At 40.9% G+C, this 25493-nt stretch overlaps 2 protein-coding genes across 3 annotated transcripts; both read left to right on the forward strand.

The window, feature by feature from the left end:
- Positions 1-557: 557 nt before the first annotated feature.
- LOC308090518 (myosin heavy chain, fast skeletal muscle-like) lies at positions 558-17281 on the forward strand. 2 transcript variants are annotated; one of them, XM_080435728.1, is made up of 39 exons: positions 558-770; positions 871-1014; positions 1698-1854; positions 1947-1974; positions 2064-2184; positions 2303-2395; positions 2484-2547; positions 2708-2806; positions 2898-3001; positions 3963-4101; positions 4197-4315; positions 5142-5291; positions 5578-5748; positions 6912-7224; positions 7645-7709; positions 8005-8092; positions 8258-8375; positions 8459-8582; positions 8683-8819; positions 8906-9161; positions 9448-9690; positions 10772-10948; positions 11431-11576; positions 11709-11799; positions 12119-12508; positions 12783-12909; positions 13071-13189; positions 13282-13478; positions 13882-14065; positions 14160-14325; positions 14532-14656; positions 14787-15095; positions 15180-15383; positions 15470-15595; positions 15789-15959; positions 16107-16211; positions 16299-16394; positions 16947-17075; positions 17170-17281. In XM_080435728.1, exons 1-39 carry the CDS (start codon positions 564-566, stop codon positions 17188-17190), a joined length of 5823 nt encoding a protein of 1940 aa, XP_080291854.1. In that variant the 5' UTR covers positions 558-563; the 3' UTR covers positions 17191-17281. The 2 variants fall into 2 exon arrangements, with proteins under 2 accessions (XP_080291854.1, XP_080291853.1); XM_080435727.1 differs by lacking the exons at positions 558-770; positions 871-1014 and having other exon boundaries at positions 1737-1854.
- Positions 17282-22650: 5369 nt separating this feature from the next.
- On the forward strand, positions 22651-24093 carry LOC308081834 (nuclear factor 7, ovary-like; the record flags this gene model as incomplete). Its single annotated transcript, XM_080423457.1, has 1 exon — positions 22651-24093. The coding sequence occupies one exon, from the start codon at positions 22651-22653 to the stop codon at positions 24091-24093; it is 1443 nt and encodes a 480-aa protein (XP_080279583.1).
- Between the last annotated feature and the right edge of the window lie 1400 nt (positions 24094-25493).

The following is a 25493-nucleotide window of genomic DNA, read 5'->3' on the forward strand; positions in this document are numbered from 1 at the left end:
ATAGTGTGATCTGAATGTTAACATCAATGCTATAGTTACAAAAACAGTTGTTATTGCTGATATAAAATATATAGATACAAGGTATGTGACTTCTAGTGTGACTTGCAGTTTTAGTATAAATACTAGTTACTGTTACTATTGTTCATTTAGTATCAGTGTCTCTGCTATTGCAAATACGCGTGTTTTCCTAAAGCTACATATGCCTTACTCATTGTACATTTATATGCCTCGTGCCTCATTGCACATTTATATCTTTTTTACCATCTTAGTTTTGATTATTTATTTATTCATTTTACTATTCTATTACTATTGTCATTGTTGTTGTAGCACAATACGAGTTCGAGTACTGACAAATAAACCTTCTTCTTCCCCCTCACACACTTAGGGTTTGCACTTTGTTCCAGCTGTTACTGCGTAGAGGGGGAAGAAAGTGAGTGTTCATCCTTTTTCTATTAAACTAACCTACAAGACTATATAGTCTTAAAAAGTCCTACAATTCTCTTCAGATCTGAAGTCAACAAAGGCATCAATATCTTTATTTCTGTCTACAGAAAGCCGCCACCATGAGTACGGACGCGGAGATGCAGCAATATGGCGGGGCCGCCATGTACCTCCGTAAGCCAGAGAGGGAGAGAATGGAGGCTCAAGCTGCGCCCTTTGATGCCAAAACTGCAGCATATGTGGCCGATGTTAAGGAGCTGTATCTCAAGTGTAAAATTGTAAAGAGGGACGGTAACAAAATCACCGTGATGGTGCTCGACACCGAGGAGGTACGTAGGTAGAGGTGTATCTAAAATCAAATAGTGGCACAGTACAACTGTAATCACAACACATTCTGAAGTTGTGTGTTTTCTTGTTTTTATTGTCTAGGAAAGAACTGTAAAAGAGGACGATGTGCACCCCATGAACCCTCCCAAGTATGACAAGATTGAGGACATGGCCAATATGACCCACCTCTCTGAAGCCACTGTCCTGTATAACCTCAAAGAGCGTTATGCAGCGTGGATGATCTATGTAAGATACCTGCTGACTCTGAGAGCAGTACAGCATTCTGCTCTGAGCTGTCAATAGAAAAGAAAAGAGAAAAAATAAAAAAGTGTTCTAACATCCTGAAGAAAACTAAACAAGATCTGGTGTAATAATGCTTGGCTGTTCCCTCATGCCACTTGCAACTGGTGGCTGTAATCCCCCAGCCAGTGATGGAAGAAGTACTCAATTGTTTTACTTATGTAAAATTATCAATACTGCAATGTAGAAATACTCAGTTACAAGTAAAAGTCTGGTATTCAAAATTTACTTGAGTGAAAGTACAAAAGTACTGGCATCAAAATATACTTAAAGTACCAAAAGTAAAAGTACTCATTATGCAGAATGTCCCATTTCATAAGTTTGCAAATGTACGGGTCACAACGCGACCCTTGTATGTACCCTTCTATTTTAAAATAGCCAAAGTTTAAATGAGGCTGAAGTGGTAAATGTATTTTTTCTGATAATAATCAGTTTTCAAATAATTGTAGTGGAGTAAAAGTATAATATTTGCTTCTGCGATGTAGTGGAGTAGAAGTAAAAGTATTGAAAATGTAATACTTCAGTAAAGTAAAAAAAACACCTCAAAAATACAGATACCTCAGATACAGTAAGTGAGGTGCTCGCTGTTATGTTGTATGTTATAATGTTCTCTCTCTTGTCCCCTATAGACCTACTCTGGATTGTTCTGTGCAACTGTGAACCCCTACAAGTGGCTCCCAGTGTACGACCAGCAGGTTGTAAATGCCTACAGAGGCAAGAAGCGTGTGGAGGCTCCACCCCACATCTTCTCTGTCTCTGACAACGCCTATCAGTTCATGATGATGGGTACGTACTGGTCAAGTCAATGTAAACAATATACAACTAATGGTTTTGTGCTGTATACAGACTAAAAGTACATTTGCTTTACATTTTTACAGATCATGAGAACCAGTCTGTCTTGATCACGTAAGTTTCTCATCTACTAAGCATAAAAAAAGAACATTGTAATCAAATTCACTAACTGCATTTCTCTGAATGTATGCATTTATAACCAGTGGAGAATCCGGTGCTGGAAAGACTGTGAACACCAAGCGTGTCATCCAGTACTTTGCAACAGCAGCATCTGGTACTGGAGACAAGAAGGAAGCACCAAATATCGGTGCCGGCAAAATCAAGGTACTTGTACAGGATTTAAACTTGGACGAATTACACAGTGAACATAAAGAATTTATATGCAATATAGCAATTCAATTCAAAATAATTCTGGCCCAATTCAAAATTTGGTGATGTCTAGGGGTCACTGGAGGATCAGATTATTGCAGCCAATCCCTTGCTGGAGGCCTATGGTAATGCCAAGACTGTGAGGAATGACAACTCCTCTCGCTTTGTAAGTGTAAAATAATTATGTAATGAGAAATCCTGCAATCATTTCATAATGTAGAGGGACTTTTTACAAATTGTGCTTTATGAAACAGGGTAAATTCATCCGAATCTGGTTCAACAATCTCGGTAAACTGTCCAGTGCTGATATTGAGACATGTAAGTATGAAATTCTCATATGATAATTAAATCATATGTGCCAATCACTTATACATTTTGACTTAAGTAATTAATAATAATAATAATAATAATAACAATAACAATAACAATAACAATAACAATATCATTACTACTAATAATAATAATACCACCCTTATAGATCTGCTGGAGAAGTCCAGAGTGACCTACCAGCTCGCTGCTGAGAGAGGATATCATATCTTCTATCAGATGATGACCGGTCACAAAGCTTACATTATTGGTAAATTGAAAATGGATTGAAGATGCAGTGATTACATCAATTAATGAATAAAAACTAATTTTCACCCTTTTTCTTTTCAATCCCTTTTCAGACATGTGTCTGATCACCACCAACCCCTATGACTTCCCATTGTGCAGCATGGGTCAGATCACTGTGGCCAGCATTAATGACAAAGAGGAGCTGGACGCCACTGATGTCAGTAAACATATTTTTATAATAGGTTTCTAATATTCAGTGTAGAGTCAGTTGCTCTGCAAGTGCAATGCATGAATTTTCTAAAGTGATGTTTGTTATGGTCATGAAGTGTGGGTCATGACCGAAAGAATAAGATTGCTGATACAAGAGGCCGAAATTAGTTCTCTCAGACGGGTGGCCGTCTCTCTCCCTTTAGCCTCGGTAACCCATGCATTTTTTTTGTTTCAAAAGAAAAAAAGCCTGGGGTAACGTTGCAGGAACTGTGGTCTAGGAGTGGGAGTGAACCTTGTATTTTCCTAACCAATCAGAGTACAGAGGGGCGTCACTCCAAATTTGGTGACCAAAGTGTTCTGCGCACAGGCCGGGGGGGGGGGGGTTGGGAGCACATAGATTGGTGAAGCCATAGGGAGCCGGCATTGGATTCCAGCGGGAGGTTTGGATCCGCCCCTATAGACCTTGGAAAGCCTGCGTTCCTCCAGTCTACTCTCCCTTAGAGATAGAGTGAGAAGTTCAGTCATCCGCGAGAGACTCGGAGTGGAACCTTTGCTCCTTCACTTGGAAAGGAGCCAGCTTAGGTGGTTCGGGCATCTAGTACGGATGCCTCCCGAGTGTCTCCCTATACGGTCTTCACTTCACGTCCCACTGGGAGGAGACCCCCTGGCAGACCAAGGACCAGATTACATCTCCACACTGGCCTTGGAACACCTCAGGATCCCCCAGGAGGAAGTTGCTAATGTTGCTTGTTAAAGGGAAGTCTGGAGCTCTCTGCTAGAACTGTTGCCCCCGCGACCCGATTCCGAATAATCGGTTGAAGATGGATGTATGGATGTATGGATGGATGGATGTTGAAGTAATGTGTTAATGTCAATCTTTAGAACACAGGATGCTATTGATATCCTTCTAAAGTGAATAAGTGATGTTTGTTAATATAATGTTTTAATCTCAATCTTTTGATTGACAGGATGCTATTGACATCCTGGGCTTCAATAATGACGAGAAGCAGTCCATCTACAAGTTTACAGGTTCAGTGATGCATCATGGGGTCTTGAAGTTCAAACAGAAACAGCGTGAGGAACAGGCTGAGCCTGATGGCGAAGAGGGTGAGCATTATATTCAGCCAAGGAATGAAGACAATCAATAATTTATCATAAGTATTGTATTTTAATATATTCTAAATTGTTATGACTTATTTTAGTGGCTGACAAGATTGGCTACCTGATGGGTCTGAACTCGGGAGAGATGCTGAAGGCTTACTGCTACCCCAGAGTGAAGGTTGGAAACGAGTATGTCACTAAGGGACAAACTGTGGGACAGGTGAGAAAGTTACTTTATTTTATTGTTCTGAATTCATACGCACCTTATATTCTCTACATGACATACCATTAGAACTGTAATGTATGTTATTGTTCTGAATTCATTCGCACCTTATATTCTTGACAAAACATACCATTAGAACTGTAATATATTTTTGAGTTGTATACAGACTTAATTGCAGTCTGACATATTTTGACTGTAGTGCTACCCATAAGAACTACACGTTGTGTAGCCATCCTATATTAAACTTGCGTAGTGGGTGGGTGGACGTCACAAACGTTGTTTATCCGTGTGTCTTCTTCTAGCACACCAGCAGTGCAATTGCTTCCACACTATGCACAAATAATAATGCATGCCATGGGAAATCCAATAAACCACATTTCATATTTACCGTACACTTTGTATTTGTATGAAACTACATTATTGCGCAATATTTATTTGTGGTACTACGCGATATGCGTCACATTTTTCCAGTTACACAGTGTAACTGGAAACAAATAATACAAATAATACACTGCCAAATAAATAATGAGAGAAAATAATAATGAGAGACCACACTGAGTAGAACCACTGCTCCTTCACTTGGAGAGGAGCCAGCTTAGGTGGTTCGGTGAAACTATAAACAATTAAATACACACACATTTTAACATTCAGCATTTTAAAGTAATAAAAAAGTCATTATATTCAAAACAAATCACTTAACAATTCACATAATGTCTCATTTCAACAGAGTGGGTGACAGTCGGAAAATGCATGGAGGTATACTTCTTTGGAAGAAATGTAATAACAATTCACACCCCTACTAATAACTTTCCTGTTTCCTTAGGTGATGAACTCAGTGGGTGCCTTAGCTAAGTCCATCTATGAGAAGATGTTCTTGTGGATGGTCATCAGGATCAACGAGATGCTGGACACCAAGAACCCGAGAAGCTACTACATTGGTGTGCTGGACATCGCTGGTTTTGAAATCTTTGATGTAAGCATGGACTTGTTTTTTATGTTGTAGACTAATTACCTTTTGTCACAATTACTTTAAAGGAGTAGTTCACCCAAAAAATTACTTATTTTCTATCAATTACACAGCCCATGAAGCATTGAATTCATGGAGATTTTTTTGTTTTTATCGCATTCCTAAGCCAATAATCTGATAACCTGCGGTCTCTCCAGTAGGCGACACAAAGAGTCTCCTTTGTGTAAGTAAGGCGTTTTTGTGCAATTACGGCGTTAATTTACAAAAAAACTAATTATATTTACACCTACAGTTCAACACCCTAGAGCAGCTGTGCATCAACTTCACCAATGAGAAACTGCAACAGTTTTTCAATCACACCATGTTTGTACTGGAACAAGAAGAGTACAAGAAAGAGGGCATTCCCTGGGATACCATTGACTTTGGCATGGACCTGGCCGTCTGCATTGAGCTCATTGAGAAGGTAAGTGAGCGGTTGTGAGCTTGTGGATCGGCTATTTTCAAATAACCAACATATATAAATATGCACATTGTTTAATGGCCGACAAGTGCTCTATAGGTTTGAAGTGGCCTATTATAGTCTCTTCTTTTGTTTTCATAGACCTGGTTCTTATTCCACTCGCAAATTCGGGCAACACTGCTCCTCTCGCTGCAGCCGCAGTGAGGGGATTTAACATAGGACACATATGCCCAATGCTTACTTTATAGGCTCTAGCCTTTGATCGCCTTTCAATAAAACCATATTTGATAGACATACGTATCACCTACATGTTACTGATTAGAGAGAATTTCATATTTTTGTAATCAGTTCATTAGTTCATGCGTAATCGATGAATAAGACTGAAGTGAGTAATTTGTAATCATCTTATATAAACACAATTGACACTCTCCCTCCTGCTGATTATATGAAAATTAGAATCACAGAGATTTGTTGAGAATTAGGAGAGAGGGAGACCTCGAATGTTGTGCCGTTTTGTGCTTCCTGGCCGACTCCAGACATCCATTGCAGGCGGGCGCTCTACCAAACCAATTTGGCTTAGCGGGTGGTTTTAGATTCCGCTATGCGCTGTCCCAAACATGTGTGGTCAAAATAGCAATTTTGGGGATAATGCAACAACACGCCCACTGCCACACCTCCAGGCGCAAATATTGGAGTCGGCATAATGAACAACGGGTATAGCGCCAGCAAAATAGCGTTTAGAGACAGTGCCAGCTCCCTTACCTGTATTTCACAGGTAGTGGGCAATAATTCACGTCTAGTGGGCAGCGGGTGCGGGTATAGCAGTGCCAATTGTAGGGCCCCAAGAGTGTTTCCCTAATTGAAATCAGGAGCGAGTGGAGAAACGTGAGCTATGGGAATCACACAGGTGAATTAATTCAAGATCCATATATATTCATAAGGGCTTATCTATGTCGTTTACGTTTCCAGGAAGCAATTAAAATAAGATTTTATGGACTTTTGAAAATGTTGAAAATGTTCCTGAAATTTCTGGCATCCAATGATAGATATGTCCTCATTATGACCACGGGTATGCTCTAAAAATGTGATAAAATCTCGAATATTGTTTTTGTCATTGCATTAAGTTTCTGCTTTTTGGTGATTTGTCTTTTGTCTCCTTAACAAAGCCCATGGGCATCTTCTCCATCCTTGAAGAGGAGTGCATGTTCCCAAAGGCCTCAGACACCACCTTCAAGGCCAAGCTCTATGATCAGCATCTTGGAAAGTGTAAAGCCTTTGAGAAGCCCAAGCCTGCCAAAGGCAAGCCTGAGGCAATGCAGCCCCACTTCGCCCTTATTCACTACGCCGGTACGGTGGACTACAGCATCGCAGGCTGGCTAGAGAAAAACAAGGATCCCCTCAACGACTCTGTGGTGCAACTGTACCAGAAGTCTTCAGTGAAGCTGCTGTCTGTGTTCTATCCTGCTCCTGAGCCTGAAGGTATGTTATTAATATAATAATAATATAATATAATGTGTTCTATCCTCCTCCTGAGCCTGAATGTAATAATAACAGTTAAACTGTGTTCTATCCCTCATCTGAGCCTGAAAGGTATAACAGTTAAACTGCTGGCTGTGTTCTATCCTCCCCAAAAATAAGGGAAATCAATATATCTAATCAACTCATTTACCAAGTTTATAAAATAATGACATTATTATTTAACAGTAAAATCATCAACTTGTGATATTAAAGCTGCACTATGTAACTTTCCTCTTCTACCCCGGATTTGAACCCGGTTTCCTGTGCCATAGCTGGATCTTTTACCATTGAGCTAATAGAGTCTACAATATATCTGTTGACTTAACAAATGAAGAATAATTTTAAGTCAAAAGAAACTGTCTGCTCATGATTCTAAAAAAGGAGCGGGAGCAGGAGGCAAGAAGAAGAAGGGTGGTTCCATGATGACTGTGTCTGCTGCTTTCAGGGTAAGAATATTTATTCATTATCAACATTATCTAGTCATGTAACAAATAGGCACAATATATTTTCATGTTGTAAATAAACAATGTTGTGAGCTTATAGATCAGATATTCTTGAATAGCTGTAGAATAAAATAGGGCTTAACGTTTTGCCTAAATGTAATAATTTAAATAATAATCTAAATCTGCAAAGTAACTAGTAACTAAAGTTTTCAAATAATTGTAGTGAAGGAAAAAGTACAATATTCTATAACTTTGAACTGATAATGAACCTACTTGGCTCTTTATTATGTCTCGACAGGAGAACCTGGGGAAGCTGATGACCAACCTGAGGAGCACTCATCCTCACTTTGTGCGTTGCCTGATTCCTAACGAGTCCAAGACTCCAGGTAAACACCAAAAAAAATAAAAAAAATATATATATGTAAACACAGAAAATACTAATTTAAATAATGATTGTGAGGTGGTCATTTAATGCAACTTAGGCCAGTGTGTCCTTATTTTGTCCTAATAATATTGATAATAATAATAATAATGAAGCAACATCTTTACAGGCCTGATGGAGAACTTCCTGGTCATACATCAGCTGAGGTGTAACGGTGTGCTGGAGGGCATCAGGATTTGTAGGAAGGGCTACCCCAGCAGAGTCCCCTATCCTGACTTCAAGCAGAGGTATTCATTCCTTTTTTCCAGGTTTTAGTTCCATACCTATTAACGGGAGGCATAAAAAATGACCATGAACTTTTGCAAAACAGGTACAAAGTACTGAATCCCTCCGCATGTCCCGAGGGCCAGTTCATGGACAATAAGAAAGCTTCTGAGAAGCTGCTTGGGTCCATTGACATACCTCACGAAGAGTACAAGTTTGGACACACCAAGGTAAACACACTGCGAACCTTGTTTAACGTTATTGAGAGAGGACCAAAAGTTGGTTTTGCAGTCGATTATTTACATATATAGTTTGTAATATCCTATGCAGGTGTTCTTCAAATCTGGTATGCTGGGTACGCTGGAGGAGATGCGAGATGAGAAGCTGTTTATTCTGGTCACAATGACTCAGGCTCTCGGCCGAGGTTTCGTCATGCGGTTGGAGTTTGTTGAGATGATGAAAAGAAGGTATTATTTGACATAATTCAATGTAATATTTTGTTACAATTTCTTAAGGTACACTTTTTAAATTACCGGAACTGTTTTCCCAACAGAGAAGCCATTTTCACCATCCAGTTCAACGTGCGCGCATTCTGCAACGTGAAACACTGGCCATGGATGAAGCTCTACTACAAGATCAAGCCTCTTCTGCAGAGTGCTGAGACTGAGAAGGAGCTGATGAACATGAAGGAGAACTATGAAAAAATGAAGATTGACTTTGCTGCTGCCCTGGCCAAGAAGAAGGAACTGGAGGAGAAGATGGTGTCTCTGGTACAGGAGAAGAATAACCTGGCACTGGCAGCCTCATCAGTAAGTACATTTCTGCAAGGATGTTTTGTAGCTCAAATCGTATTATAATCTTAGCTTGAATCCTTTCTCTTATCTTATCTCATGTGTTCATCCTGAACAAATGCTGATGTAGTGAGTTTGTGCACCGAGCTCGGATTTAACTGCGCTCCCCAACTCGGCAACCAGACACACAACCTTACTGTATCAATGGAGCTAAGCTCGATTGGCAGAGATATGTTGAGGCCGGGTCTTGTCTGGGGTCACTACACTGACATGTTTCCTTATTTTATTTATTTTTGACCCCAAGGGAGAAGATAGTCTTAACGATGCTGAGGAGAGATGTGAGGGTCTTATTAAAAGTAAGATCCAGTTGGAGGCAAAACTCAAAGAGACAAGTGAGAGACTGGAGGACGAGGAGGAGATCAACGCTGAGCTGACCGCCAAGAAGCGGAAGCTGGAGGATGAATGCTCTGAGCTCAAGAAGGACATTGATGACCTGGAGCTGACCTTGGCCAAAGTGGAGAAGGAGAAACACGCCACTGAAAACAAGGTTCGTGATTATACACTCTATGATTATACACTCTATGATTATACAGTCTATGACTATACCCTCTATGATCATACCCGCTATGATCATCCCCTCTATGATCATCCCCTCTACGATTGTACACTCTATGATCATACACTCTATGATTATACACTATGATCATACACTCTATACACTCTATGATTATACACTCTATACACTCTATGATTATACACTATGATCATACACTCTATACACTCTATGATTATACACTCTATGATCATACACTCTATACACTTTATGATTATACACTATGATCATACACTCTATGATTATACACTCTATGATCATACACTCTATACACTCTATGATTATACACTCTATGATCATACACTCTACGATCATACACTCTATGATTATACTCTATGATTATACACTCTATACCAGCGCTACTCAACCCGCGGCCCGCGGGCCGCATGCGGCCCCAACGCAGCGTCTTGGCGGCCCCTCATGGTCAAAAAAAGAAAATAATTTTTAAGCACGGGATAAAAATATACATTTCCGTTCAAATATATGTGTCGCTAATTTTTTTTTCAAAAACAAACAGACAGACATACATACAGGTGCGTCAATTGTTACAGGTATAATGCATAGTTTTCTATGCATTTCGGGTTTTTTGGGGGGTTTGACCCCCAATTTTTTTCGTCCGCGCGCCCAGGATAGGTGTCCGTTAATTCAATCTCTGGGAGTTGGCAACCCTAACCTTGCCATACCTTAGCTTTTGCTGAACTGATGCCACTGGACATACACACAAAATAAACAGGTACACTTTCAATATGATGTCAAAAAGTACATTTTCTTATAACAATAACAATGTGTAGTGTGTGTTACAAAATCCAAAATAGGACCGTCATTTTTAGCTGGCGGCCCCTTGGACTTTTGGTATTTTGCTGAGTGGCCCCTGAGCCATCTTAAGTTGAGTAGCCCTGCTCTATACTAACAAGGTTCATGGTTATACACTCTATACTCTATGATCAAGGTTCATGGTTATACACTATTAGTTGTCTTATCAATTTATAATACAAGTTCTGTTGTGCTTATTCAGGTGAAGAACCTGACCGAGGAGATGGCCTCTCAGGATGAATGTCTTGCTAAGCTGACCAAGGAAAAGAAGGCCCTCCAAGAGGCCCATCAGCAGACCCTGGATGACCTGCAGGCAGAGGAAGACAAAGTCAACACTCTGACCAAGGCCAAGACCAAGCTGGAACAGCAAGTTGATGATGTGAGTTTATCAAGTGAATCAGGATGTTTTATTATTATTTTTTTTATCCCGCGATTTTTGTAACCCATTTTTTTTTAACCCGGTGCCAATTTCCTAAGTGATCCTGGGCGCTACACCAGCCCTACACCAGCGCTACACCAGTCCCCCACAGCCAGGGAGGCCAGGGCCGAGCTCATGCTTCCTTCAATGCATGAGAGCCAACTGACCTTCTTGGCACCTGACAGGGGGGAGTTTCCCCGGTAGGACGTAGCGCGTGGAAGGATCACGTTATTCCAACCAGTTCCCTTTCCCCTCCATCAGGCGCCCCGGCTGTCATGGGGGAGGCGGTATAGCGACCAGGATTACTACATGTTTTTGTGAGGGTATTAACTACCCTAGGAGACACGGGGAGAACATGCAAACTCCAAACAGAGGAATCAGGATGTTTTGAACACATTATGTTTATTGTTAAATTATTCGTTGTTGTTTTTATTATTGTGCAGTTGGAGGGTTCTCTGGAGCAAGAGAAGAAGCTCCGCATGGACCTGGAGAGAGCCAAGAGAAAGCTTGAGGGGGATCTGAAACTGGCCCAGGAATCCATAATGGATCTGGAGAATGACAAGCAGCAGTCAGACGAGAAGATAAAGAAGTACTGTGGACCACAATAATAATAATACATAATAATTAATATTAATAATTCATTGCTAATAATAACATGAAATGTCATGGAGAAAAAGCACCTGCAGAATGACACTTAAATATGATGTAATGTATTCCACAGGAAGGAGTTTGAAACAAGCCAGCTTCTGAGTAAGATAGAGGATGAACAATCTTTGGGGGCTCAGCTGCAGAAGAAGATCAAAGAACTCCAGGTATTTAACATTTCTTTCAAATCTAAAGTTGAACTGCCTAAACCCTATATACTTAGTTTACCAGGGTCCCCCATGGGTCTATACTTAAACCCTTTATAATTAGTTGACCAGGGTCCCCCATGGGTCTATACTTGGCCCCCTCCTTTTTTCCCCTTTATACCAAATCTCTACGCCACTTCAGATCCACAAGCTCACAACGTGTCGTGTCACAACTCGTATGCCCAAACTAGGGACGCAAGGGTTCATTCACGTGGTTGAATAATAATTATGAATACATCATGATTTTCAGATGTTGTTCTAATATCATTAATTTGAAAAGGCTCGTATTGAGGAACTGGAGGAAGAGATCGAGGCTGAACGTGCCGCTCGTGCCAAGGTTGAGAAGCAGAGAGCTGATCTCTCCAGGGAACTTGAGGAGATCAGTGAGAGGCTGGAGGAGGCTGGTGGAGCCACCGCCGCTCAGATCGAGATGAACAAGAAGCGCGAGGCTGAGTTCCAGAAGCTGCGTCGTGACCTCGAAGAGTCCACCCTGCAGCACGAGGCCACCTCCTCTGCTCTCCGTAAGAAACAGGCTGACAGCGTTGCAGAGCTGGGTGAACAGATCGACAACCTCCAGCGTGTCAAGCAGAAACTGGAGAAGGAGAAGAGCGAATTCAAGATGGAGATCGATGACCTATCCAGCAACATGGAGGCTGTCGCTAAGGCAAAGGTAGAATGGAATGTCTGTGGATAATTCTTGAAATAATACTTGTTCAATGAACTGAAAAAGAAAAAAGGGAACAAAATACTCTAAATGCATTGACTGATGGCCAGTGATTGACCCCACTTCTGACACCGATTGTTGCGTTTTTGTTTCTAAACAAAGTACTCAATTGACAATTGAGATAAATTTGTAGAATATTGAACTACTGTAAAAAGGAACATGACCAAATACATGTAGGTCAAACAGTCATTAATTGAATATGTCCGTTGTTAATTAACAGGGAAATCTTGAGAAGATGTGCCGCACCCTTGAGGACCAGCTCGGTGAACTCAAGTCCAAGAGTGATGAGAATGTTCGCATGTTAAATGATATTGGAGCTCAGAGAGCAAGACTGTTGACGGAAAATGGTAAATGTTCTTTGTAAAGTCTACTTTACATGGTTTGTCAATGGTACCACATTCCATCTTTAGAGATGATGATTTGATTAACAGTTATCCCAGGTCTTTTACGAATATGTATTCAACAAAGATGATACAACATTTTTAAAGCTATTTCAATTTCTAACTAGGTGAGTTTACTCGTCAAGTTGAGGAGAAAGAAGCCCTTGTCTCACAGCTCACCAGAGGCAAGCAGGCCTTCACCCAACAGATTGAGGAGTTGAAGAGACATGTTGAAGAGGAGGTCAAGGTGAGGAGCATGTTTTTTACTTTTTATAAACAGGCCTTGTATTTTATTTATTATATTCAGTTGACCTTATTTTGGCAATTTTCTTTTGACAGGCAAAGAATGCCCTTGCCCATGGTCTGCAATCAGCTCGCCATGACTGTGACCTTCTGAGGGAGCAGTTTGAGGAGGAACAGGAGGCCAAGGCGGAACTGCAGCGTGGATTGTCCAAGGCCAACAGTGAGGTGGCTCAGTGGAGGAGCAAGTATGAGACTGATGCTGTCCAACGCACTGAGGAGCTGGAGGAAGCTAAGTAAGTGATCAATGTTTTACACTCTCAGGTACCACTCTCTTTACAGTGATCAGTGTTTTACACTCAGGTACCCCTCTCTTTACAGTGATCAGTGTTTTACACTCTCAAGTACCACTCTATCAGGTACCACTCTCTATACAGTGGTCAGTGTTTTTTATTATCAGGTACCACTTTCTATACGGTGATCCGTGTTTTACACTATCAGGTACCACTCTCTATACAGTGATCAGTGTTTTACACTATCAGGTACCACTCTCTATACAAAGTAAGTGATCAGTGTTTTACACTATCAGGTACCACTCACTATACAAAGTAAGTGATCAGTGTTTTACACAATCAGGTACCACTCTTTATACAAAATATTACCCACAATGATTTGATTCCATTCAAAACTGACCAACAGAAAGAAGCTAGCCCAGCGTCTTCAGGATGCTGAGGAGCAAATTGAGGCTGTGAATTCCAAGTGCGCCTCTCTGGAGAAAACCAAACAGAGACTCCAGGGTGAAGTGGAAGACCTCATGATTGATGTGGAGAGGGCCAATGGTTTGGCTGCCAACCTTGACAAGAAACAGAGGAACTTCGATAAGGTGCTTTGACATACAGTAGATTATTTTAAAACCTAATGATTTTAGCCTCCATAAAGTGGGGTAAATGACACATGTCATTACAAATGGTGTGCAGGTCCTAGCAGAATGGAAGCAGAAATACGAAGAGGGGCAAGCAGAACTCGAGGGAGCTCAGAAAGAGGCTCGTTCTCTCAGCACTGAGTTGTTTAAGATGAAGAATTCCTACGAGGAGTCTCTGGACCAACTGGAGACAATGAAGAGAGAGAACAAGAACCTGCAGCGTGAGTCTTTCTCTACATACTTCTTTCAATATTAGTTTTGCTTCAAACTTGTTTTGAGCCTAGCTACATTTTGTGTCAGAAGTGGGATCAATCAATATATTTAGAGTTCAAGATCAATTGTGGATTAGGCTATACCCAGTTTATTCAAAATGCATTTCTGATTTCTGATTGAACATTTCCTCATTATTGATTTTCAATCAATGCAGAGGAGATCTCAGACCTGACTGAACAGATTGGTGAGACTGGAAAGAACATCCATGAGCTGGAGAAAAACAAGAAACAGGTGGAGACAGAGAAGTTAGAGATCCAGACAGCCCTGGAGGAAGCTGAGGTAAGACTTTTAGGTTGTAGATGGCAATTGTCGCTATATTCGATTTTGCACCAATACGATTCAAAAAGTGGAGTAATACATATTACATTCGTAGGTCCATTCTACCTTTTGATCCTGTGTTACATTTTAGGGTACTCTGGAGCACGAGGAGTCCAAGATTCTTCGTATCCAGCTGGAGCTCAACCAGATCAAGGGTGAGGTGGACAGGAAGCTGGCAGAGAAGGATGAAGAGATGGAGCAGATCAAGAGGAACAGCCAGAGGGTGATTGACTCCATGCAGAGCACTCTGGACTCTGAGGTCAGGAGCAGGAACGATGCCCTGAGAATCAAGAAGAAAATGGAGGGAGACCTGAACGAGATGGAGGTTCAGCTGAGTCATGCCAACCGCCAGGCTGCTGAGGCCCAGAAGCAGCTGAGGAACGTCCAGGGACAGCTTAAGGTGCAGAGCATACGTAGTTAGACACATATTGAGCAAAACCATTCTGTTGTTTCTCTTCACCACTTCAAATGTGATCTATCTTAGGATGCCCAACTGCACCTTGATGATGCTGTCAGAAGTCAAGAAGATCTGAAGGAACAAGCTGCCATGGTGGAGCGTAGGAACGGCCTCATGGTTGCAGAGATTGAGGAGCTGAGAGTGGCTCTGGAACAGACAGAGAGAGGCCGCAAAGTGGCTGAACAAGAACTAACGGATGCTAGTGAACGTGCTGGACTGTTGCACTCCCAGGTAAAGTCAAAGAAAAATTCTCAACATCAAATATTTAACATACAAGTCATGCATACTTACATTGTTCAACTGAATGTTTATTTTAGAATACAAGCCTTTTGAACACCAAGAAGAAACTGGAGGCTGACCTGATCCAGGTCCAAGGTGAAGTGGACGACAGTGTTCAAGAAGCAAGGAATGCTGAGGAAAAGGCCAAGAAAGCCATTACTGATGTAAGTTAGGATGTCCTGTCCTACCATCATCTATTAGATATCCTTATAGCCATCACTGATGTAAGTTAAGATGTCCTGTCCTACCCTCTTAGATATCACTGATGTAAGTTAGGATGTCCTACTCTCATCTGTTCGATATCCTCATGTCATGCTTCATATTAACATACAATACAATGCAACAATGACATTCCAGGCTGCTATGATGGCCGAGGAGCTGAAGAAGGAACAGGACACAAGTTCTCACCTGGAGAGGATGAAGAAGAACCTGGAGGTCACAGTCAAGGACCTGCAGCACCGCCTCGATGAGGCTGAGAACCTGGCAATGAAGGGAGGCAAGAAGCAGCTCCAGAAACTGGAGTCTAGGGTAAGAGGTAGTTTAATACCAACACGGGTTGTAGTCATAGACAATGAAATAAGAAGAATTAACTTCATAGTGCATAATTCAATTGTGAAGGTGTTATAGTCATAAATACAAAGAAATAACTTCATTGTGCATAATTCAATTCTGAAGGTGCGTGAACTGGAGGGAGAGAATGAAGCTGAACAGAGACGTGGAGTGGATGCTGTTAAAGGTGTCCGCAAATACGAGAGGAGAGTGAAGGAGCTGACATACCAGGTACTGTAATACCATGTTCACTTCAGTGACAAAATGAATAGATTGCATCAACATACAACTAATGTTATAAATTCACTGTCACTTCAGACTGAAGAGGACAAGAAGAATCTTGCCAGGCTTCAGGATCTGGTAGACAAACTGCAGATGAAGGTCAAGGGCTACAAGAGACAGGCCGAGGAAGCGGTAAGAAAATACAGTTTTTTTAATTTATTTTTGTGTGTGTGTGCAACCACACTAAGGAATCATGCTAGATCCCACGAGAGTGTGTTGCTGGGAAGGAGAAAGGTCGATAATAAAGTTGATTTTCTCCTGATTTTTCTCTCTGAAAAAAGCCATTTCAGTATGAAAATCTTGGGAAGATTATGTGGCTTGTGACGATTGGGTCCAATATTTAATTCAGCGACCATGGGGCTAAAGAATCGTGTTCATGTTCACTCTTCCATTGGAAATAATAGTCAACCTTTTTACGGTCTCCTAAAAAGGCGGCCACCTACTTCACGCAGATTCTGGAAGTAAACCGGAGATGTCTTTCTTTTCTTTTTGTCTTGGATAATCATGCTGAATGATGACAACACACCAGGGCTGGACCCAAGACACTCATGAACATGCAACATGGGCCACTGCATTAGCTGCAACCACACTTTACAATTTTCCTGATATTGTCTCGTTTGAACTGTTATCGCGAGATGCTCTTTTCAAATATTGAGGCTTTGAAACATCTCTATCATATTGTAGGAGGAAGCAGCCAACACTCACCTGTCCAAGTGCAGAAAGGTTCAGAATGAGCTGGAGGAGGCTGAAGAGCGTGCTGACATCGCTGAATCCCAGGTCAACAAGATGAGAGCTAAAAGTCGTGACTCCAAGGTAAATACGTAATGCAATATGAACAAGGCACATTATGTTGGTTATCATTAACTGAGATTTAACTAAAGATTTAAATGTATTCATCTTTTCACAGGGAAAAGAAGCAGCTGAGTAGTTTCTTCAATCCAAGAATCCACCCTAAAACATCATTAGGGCTATTTCAATAAAGCATTATAGAACGTCATAAAATATGACGCATTAGGGCTATATCCAATAAAGCATTATAGAACGTCATAAAATATGACGTATTAGGCCTATATTTAATAAAGCATTATAAATATACATATTTTGTCAATTGTTGTTTTTATTGTCTCTGCTAGGCCAAAGGCCAGGGCCAGAGATTATGTTTTCACCCATCTGTCTGTCTGTGTGTCTGGGAGCTAGTCTTGCAAACTCCCCTAATCAGCATTCAGCAGCAGCACATTTCTTGTGCATGCTGCCAGTATAGGCCAAGGAAGTCAATCCCATAATGTTTCATACAATAATCCTAAAGGCATAAAAAAATGGGTAAAATAAAATCCAACACATGTATCTTGTAACATGGAGAACAGAAGTTTACCAGCATTAGTGTCTGTTTCCTAAGACATACCGGTGGTGAATATTTCCCAACTAGGTTGTTGAATTATCTTTTCTATATGGAAGGCCAAAGCCCAATTAGCCTATATGAATGGATATTATTTATGCACAGACTATCAACAGCATGAACAGGCCTTTATATAGGCCTACGGTGTAAACAGTTTCAACCTTGAATGTCTGGGTAATATAGCGTTACAGTAGCCTACAGGACCCTTAAGGGTCTCTTTTGGTTCAATTTGTACAATGAATTAACACTGATGATTATATTATGTATTGTCAGTGCCCCCACCCAGTGTAGCCCATGCTAGTCCTGCGGTCTCCTGTAGGCATCTGAACATTTAGACCACTTCTGACTCAATTGTGTTCGTATAAACGCTAGACAAAGCCGGATGCACCATGGTGGATATGAACCCACAACCTATTATTGAGGCTATTATTGTATTATTTCTATTATTATTACATTCTAGAGATATTATTTTGTTACATTGCTGAATTTTCTTTTTTAATACAGAAGAGGCATATCCTACTTTAAAAAATAAATACATTCAGAATTATAAAGTATCTTTTGGTTATTGAGTGGTATTATTTTGCTATGTAGCTTAATTTTCTATACAGAAGAGACATATTTTAAATAAATACACAAGATTTATAAAGCATCTTTGAGTATCTGCAAGAGGCCCTGCCGAGTGTCCCTTTCTCTGGGGTTCAGCTGCCCGGTAGTGGTCAGCCTATAGAGCTGCCAATGCTATAGAAGAGAGAGAGAGTTCCATCACGCTTTCATCTCGCCGCAAAGCGGGCTGCTATGCAGTGGCATGTTCTACCGTGTTACGCTGTATACGTAGTGTGGCCTGCAGAAAATCTTCGGTGCCAAGCGTATACATCCAAAAAACGTCCGTACGTATCTGATACGCTGATATGCATCTGATACGCAGGAGGAGGGGCTGGGGGCAGCAAGAATGTGGATTTCAATAGCCTGGTCTGACTCTGAGGTGAAGGCTTTCATGTGTGGCTATTGTCTTTCTTGAGGTGATACTTAATGGCCGCTGGCGAAGCAATTTACACATTAACTCAACGACCTGCCATTCACTTCATTGAACGGCAGGTCACTGAAGTGAGTAGGCTTACTTCATTAGTATTGAAACTGCGCGTCACCGTCATAGCACAGCATAAAACGCAAGGAAATGCTCATCTAGATTCAGTCTACTCCTGACTCTTGTAATTGAAGATGGGACCACGACCACCGCCAAAAAAGAAGAAGGTTAACACTGCTATTATATCTGATAAGGCTTAAACATCTAAGACTTAAAGCAGCTCCAAGTGGTTGAGTTACAGAGTGATTAACATTAGAAACAGAAAATCAGTACAAAGCATATTTTAATTGTAGACCCAGTCTCAAGGTCCTTACACACCGGGGCGAATTTTTCATGCGAATAATACGTTTTTTTCCCGCCTGTTTTTAACCCTAACCGGCTGAATATTTCGCATTTTCGGATCGTTTATTCGTGTCGCATCTCATAATCGCCGGTGTGTAAGGACCTTTAGCATTGAAATGTAGGAGGAACCAAAACAAAGCGGTGTTGAAAAACCGGTACCCACACACCCGGAACCACAGGGGTTTTCCCCTTTTTTTTCAGTAGTCGCGGCCTGCGATATATGTAAGCGCACGGTCTTTGGGGAGCCTCGCCCCTTTTGGGCGGGGGCGCGGGCGGGGACTTCTTTCTTCTACAATAGAAGAGTTAGGACGTCACATTCTAATACAGCCCAAATACCCAATCTCAGCACCGGCCTCAGTGGCGCACCTCGCTAATCATTAAACTCCCAATCCACTACCACTGGGAGTCTGGGACCGACTCCCGCTTGGGAGAAAACTTTTTCAATCCTCAACTACTTTTTTTCGCCGATAAAGTACAGTTTTGGACCATGACGGAGGCGCGCCGACTCAAAACAAAGCGGTCTGCTAGTCGACTAAGCGCCGTCCGAGTTATGTACCGATAGGCACAGAATCGTAAATAATATTGGTGGGGACTGCGTTTGCCCCACTGACTGCGTTTGCCCCAACTGCCACTCAAAGTGACTACTGGCCAATCACAGTGCGTCTTTCCCGGGACTTAACCAGCTCTCAACTTCCGGTACACAAACGCAGCACACTTACAAAGCTGGCTCGTGGCCTAGACCGGATTTAATAACAAATACCAGGCTTTCCTTCGTGGTGGAAAGTCTGGTGACGACAAGGTTAAGTGAAAATTGTAAATGAAATAGTGAGTGATTTTGTATTAGTACGATGATAAAATCATTGCATTTCTTAGCAATATAAGCTCATAGCTCATATAAATAGGGATTACACTTTCACTCATCAGATGCTGACATGTTTGAGCTCTTGTTGGGGGTATGTCAATTCACTCAGTTCCGCCTCTTCATGTTGAAAAAACAACAACACTATTTTTTGGTGAAAGGCACAGAGTAAAATGAGTTAAAAGGGGGGGGGGGGGACAACTCACACTAACTATTGCACTTTGTGTAGTACATTAAAGTACTCAAAGTATTAAAACCCCCTAAACTTAAAAGCAATACATGCTTGGTGATATGTTGTGTAAAGTTGCTAAATAGTCTTCCAGAGTGACACACACGCCTTCCCAGGTAACACTTAGGAGTTAGTGAATAGTTTTTCTTTTTTTATGAAAATTAACATAGGTTTTGAATTTGCTGTAAATACAGTATAAATCAATATATTAAACAATTTGGAATGAAAGGATAGTGTTATTTTGACTGAAGCAGCCAACCCCTAATGATGTAGGGACCTCACCATGTCACTAAATGTAAAAAGGGGGGGTTTTACAGTGTTTTAAATTACAGCCTGCATACCTTGTAACTATAGTCATCAACCCATATAACTAAGCTATGGCCCATTGCATTAGAATGCATGGAATGAATCTGATATCAATTTGAATAGTCTGACCACTTTATTAATGGGGACAAAACCAAAAGTGAACCAAAGGAGAGACAACCACACTAAATTATAATCATATCATGATATTGAAGGTGTGTCAAAGTGTTAAATCTGCTAATTATTTCCCAAGAATAGCAGTTTTGTGTATTGTTGGCTTTCCCCAAATAAAAATCACTTTCGACACATTTACCCCCCACACCTTTTCCCAAATTGATAATTTTTCCTCCAGCTTAAGGGTTTAATTAGAGGGAGCGTTTACAATTTAGGATACTCTTATCCAGTGAGGAAATGATAGGGTAAATAGTCACTTAAGTAGAGTGTATACAATTTTTTGAAATGTGCAGCTATTTCTAACAGCTAATGAACATTTGTGGTTTTGTAAGCCAGTTTGTTCCAAGTTGCAATGTCACAGCTCTATATTGAGTATTTCCTTAATTGTACATACATTTCTTTTTGACATTTGATTTGGCAATGTAAACTTGTGTTTTCTCATGCAAATAACGCTCCTTTGAATTGAAATTGTGTGATAGAAAATAACACCTTTACTGTGTTGGTTGTTGTAAAATCCAAATTCAAGTAAACTTGTAAGGTGTACCTTTCAGAATGAAATAAATCAGAATGAAATAAAGTCTCTTAACTTACTTTGTAGAAAATGCTATGTTCCTCTTAGGTAAATTGATTAGGAAAACTATTTAAATAAAGAAAATAATTTGGCCTAGAAGACTACAGGCTAGTCCATACTGTGATATTGGGATCCACAGGTAGGATTTATCTGAATTGATTTAAGGTGCTACAGTATGATAACACAGTATTCAACATTTACACGTGTTGGGCTTGTAATGAAATAACCATTCGTTGTATCCTTATTGGCTCAAATACACTGTGCAGATTCTTATTTAGCAGAGAAGTTGACCTTGACTTTATTCTCAGAGATGTGTTGCAAGGCAGAGAAAGTAGATGTTTTAAATTGCAAGATAAATGAGTTATGAAGTAAATTAAATAAGATCCATTTATAAGATGAAGTCAAAGTTTTCTCATTGTTCTTTTTTTATTTTCTTCATTGTCTTGGAGATTGAAACTGCACAACTAAAATAGCTATTGTCTGTATTGGAATGCAAATATTCTCTCACAGTTTTTCCAACATGTTAGCCACATGAATATTTTAGTTTGATAGAAATATATGTGTGGCTATTTTATTTGTTTTACTTTGAAGATAAATACAGACTTTTGCTGACTGGAATGAGAAACTGTGCTTACAGAAATAAATTTCAAATGAACAACTTCACTTGAAAGAACTCAACCTTGATCAATACATGAGATTTATTTATTTTTCTTTGAGAATTGTTTGACTATAGTGGTTTCTATGGACTTGCAGTGGTGTCAAGGGTTAAGTGGGGGGTGGGGGCAGTTAACCAACAGTTGTCCAGTACAGTTTCTGTCTATTGTTGTTGTGCCCCTCCCCCCCCCCCCCCCTCCCCCCCACTGTCTGATTGGACCATCGGTCTGATGGTCCTCTGTGAGTATTTAGCAGGGCTTTGTTTTGTTTAGAGTCACTTTAATGTGTGCTGTTGTTAAGAGCTGAACTTCTCTCTTCTGGACTTGGTGAAGTAATCAGGTATGTCATTTGTGATTTCACAATTCTTGTCTTTATTTAACTTGCAGTGATTCATTCAAGGGCTATGTGGGGGTATACTCTGGTTTCCATCTACTAGTACTGCTACTACTACAATTACTACTAAGTTCACACCAAACTTGGATTCTGTCTATGTGGCGTTTTTTGTGTGCAATGGTTTTCAATGGGAACGGAGTACATTCAATAATGTTAATGTAGGCTACTTTTGATTTTCAGACAGTGTTGTATCGCTTTACACTATGCAACCCAAGTGCAACTTAATTTCAACTAAGTTTCAACTAACTGAATTTATGTGAAAGTTTCACCTTATTAAGCCAGATTAATAATAATCAATAATAATACTACAGCTATTAGCACCACTGCTACTCATAATGCTAACACTGTTGTTTCCTCTACTAGAACTCAACACATCACTAGCCATGTCAACCTCAAGGGACATTCCAGAGGAGGAAGCAGAAGACACGATGGATTCCTATTTGACTCGGCAGGAAGAGGAACTCACCTGTCCTGTGTGCCGTGACATCTTTAAACACCCTGTGATCCTGTCATGTAGCCACAGTTTCTGCAAATCCTGTATGCAGCAATGGTGGACAGGAAAACCAACGGAGAACAGGGAATGTCCTGTTTGCAAAACCAATTCCTCCCCAGATCAACCTCCTATCAACTTGGCGTTGAAGAACCTGTGTGAGAACTTCTTAGAGGAGAGAAGTCTCAGATGTGTGTCTGAGGTTATGTGCACTCTGCATGACGAGAAACTCAGGCTGTTCTGTCTGGATGATGAACATTTGGCATGCCTTGTGTGTCGAGATTCTGAAAAACATGCAGGACACAAGTTCAGACCCATTTACGAATCTGCAAAACACCTCAAAGAGGACCTGCAGGAATCACTGAAGCCCTTACAAGAGAAACTAGAGGACATAAAAGCAGGATATCATCAAACAGCAGAATACATTAAGGTGCAAGCCCAACACACAGAGATGCAGATTAAGAAACAGTTCAAGACTATTCGGGAGTACCTACGTCAGGAAGAGAAGGCCAGAATCACTGTGCTGAGAGAGGAAGAGAAGCAGAAAAGTCAGATGTTGAAGGAGAAGATTGAGGGTCTGCGCAGAGAGATGGTGATTCTTTCCAACATCATCAGAGATGTTGAGGCAGATGACATCTCATTCCTGCAGAACTATAAAACCACAGTTGAAAGAGTCCAGCGCACACTGCCAGATCCACAGCCAGTTTCAAATGTTGTGATGGACGTGGCCAAACACCTGGGCAACCTGACCTTCAGAGCCTGGGTCAAGATGAAGGAGATCGTCTCCTACACTCCTGTGATCCTGGATCCCAACACAGTCTTTACTGGATACATCCTGTCTGATGATCTGACCAGTGTGTTGTATAGTGAAGATGTACGTGAAGACCTAATTAGCAACACAGAGAGGTTGGATTACCTGCACATCGTCCTGGGTTCCGAGGGACTTCACGCAGGGACCCATAGCTGGGATATTGAAGTTGGAAACAATAAGTTCTGGGAACTGGGGGTGTTAGAAGAGTCTTTCCAGATAAAGGGAAACAATGGAGGTACGGGTATGTTCTGGTGTTTAGGGTTTTGGGATGGTAGATACACAGCAAGCTCCACAGCAGGGTCAGGGACTGTTCTCTCAGTAAAGCAGAAACCTTGGAGGATCAGAGTCCAGCTGGACTGGAACAGAGGAGAGCTGTCCTTCTCTGATCCTGATTCTAACGCACACCTACACACCTTCACACACAATTTCACTGAGAAGCTATTTCCATGCATTTCTACTATTCACCATCTCCCTCTGAGGGTGTTACCTGAGACGGTGTGTGTCACTCTGGAACACTACAATTAGACGTTAAGACAATTAGCACGTTTTAGATCGGAGCAACTCTACACAACACCAAACATATCCACAGAATTTATTCATTTTGGGAGACCTGTGATGTGCAACAGCAACAACAAAAAGAAAGAAAATTGACCACCCATGCAGTCTTTATGGATTTTGGACATTTCTCCGAATTGTAAATCCAGCAGGCTGTTTTGACTTGGCTTTTTTGCACACATCACAAAGGGTTTTGATTTTAATTACTTTTCTTTGTAATCATTTTCTATATATCAGCACCTACCAGGTAGAGAAAGGTTTCATGAAAAAAGTTTTTTCTCTTTTTCATCTGCCATTTTTCCTGGTCTGTCAAACCAGGAAATACACTGTTTTATTTACTCTATATTTTAAGAAGACGAGTGAATTTTGGACATCACTGCCTACCTGTTTATTTTATTTTATACTGTTTATAGTTTATTTTTGACAGTTTTTTATTCCAGTGTAGGCAGTTTGATTATAATAATTTCAGGGAGTGGTATAATGGACCACAGCAAATACCTTTTACTGCTAGTTTCTGTTTCATTGTATTTACTTTTGACTTACAATGTTGTATCTTTTAGATAATAAACAATCAGATAAAAGGTGATTTGTGGTGTGTGTTTTATTGGAGTACTGTGTGTTCATGGTAATGTCAGTCAGCCATTCACATGAAATACCCTTTGGAAGGCTGATCTCAGTGTGTTCAGTGACCTTGTGGTGCAATGACACTTTGACATAGCTTCTCTACAAGCATCATCCACACCCTCAGAGTGTACATTTCAAGGTCCACACACTGGGGACGATTTTTTTAATGCGAATAATATGTTTTTTTTCGCCTGTTTTTAACCATAACCGGTCGAATTTTTCGCATTTTCGGATCGTTTATTCGCGTCGCATCGTATAATCGCCGGTGTGTAAGGACCTTTACTCCGAAACTGAGCCTGACTGGGCCCGGCCGATGCTGTGCGTTTTTTTGTAATGAATTAATTATATATGCGTGGCCATATACGCACGCGTAAATGTTAATAAAAATGTTTTTTTCATTAATCAATTATATGTACGCGTGCCGTGCGTGTGGGAGGGAGGGAATAATTATAGTATACCCTCCAAAAAAATCGAGAACACACCACTGCTGGGCTGTAGTTTCAAACGTTGGAACTTCCTCATTGAGATAGACAGAGCATTTCCGCATTCCATTCTTACAATGGGAGTCGCTAGTGACGTAACTCTCTCTTCAACGGGTGTGGGAGCTGCCCAGTAGTGGTCAGACTATAGGAGCTGCCCAGTACAACCACAGTCTTCTTCTGTTGGGCCACTGATCTTTCCCGGCCCACATTATATAACTCTACCTGGGGGGTCCTGAGGCATTCACATGTGGGCCAGTGTGGAGA

This window comes from Gymnoscopelus braueri (genome assembly GCF_963280865.1).
Source record: "Gymnoscopelus braueri genome assembly, chromosome: 1".
NCBI lineage: Eukaryota > Metazoa > Chordata > Actinopteri > Myctophiformes > Myctophidae > Gymnoscopelus > Gymnoscopelus braueri.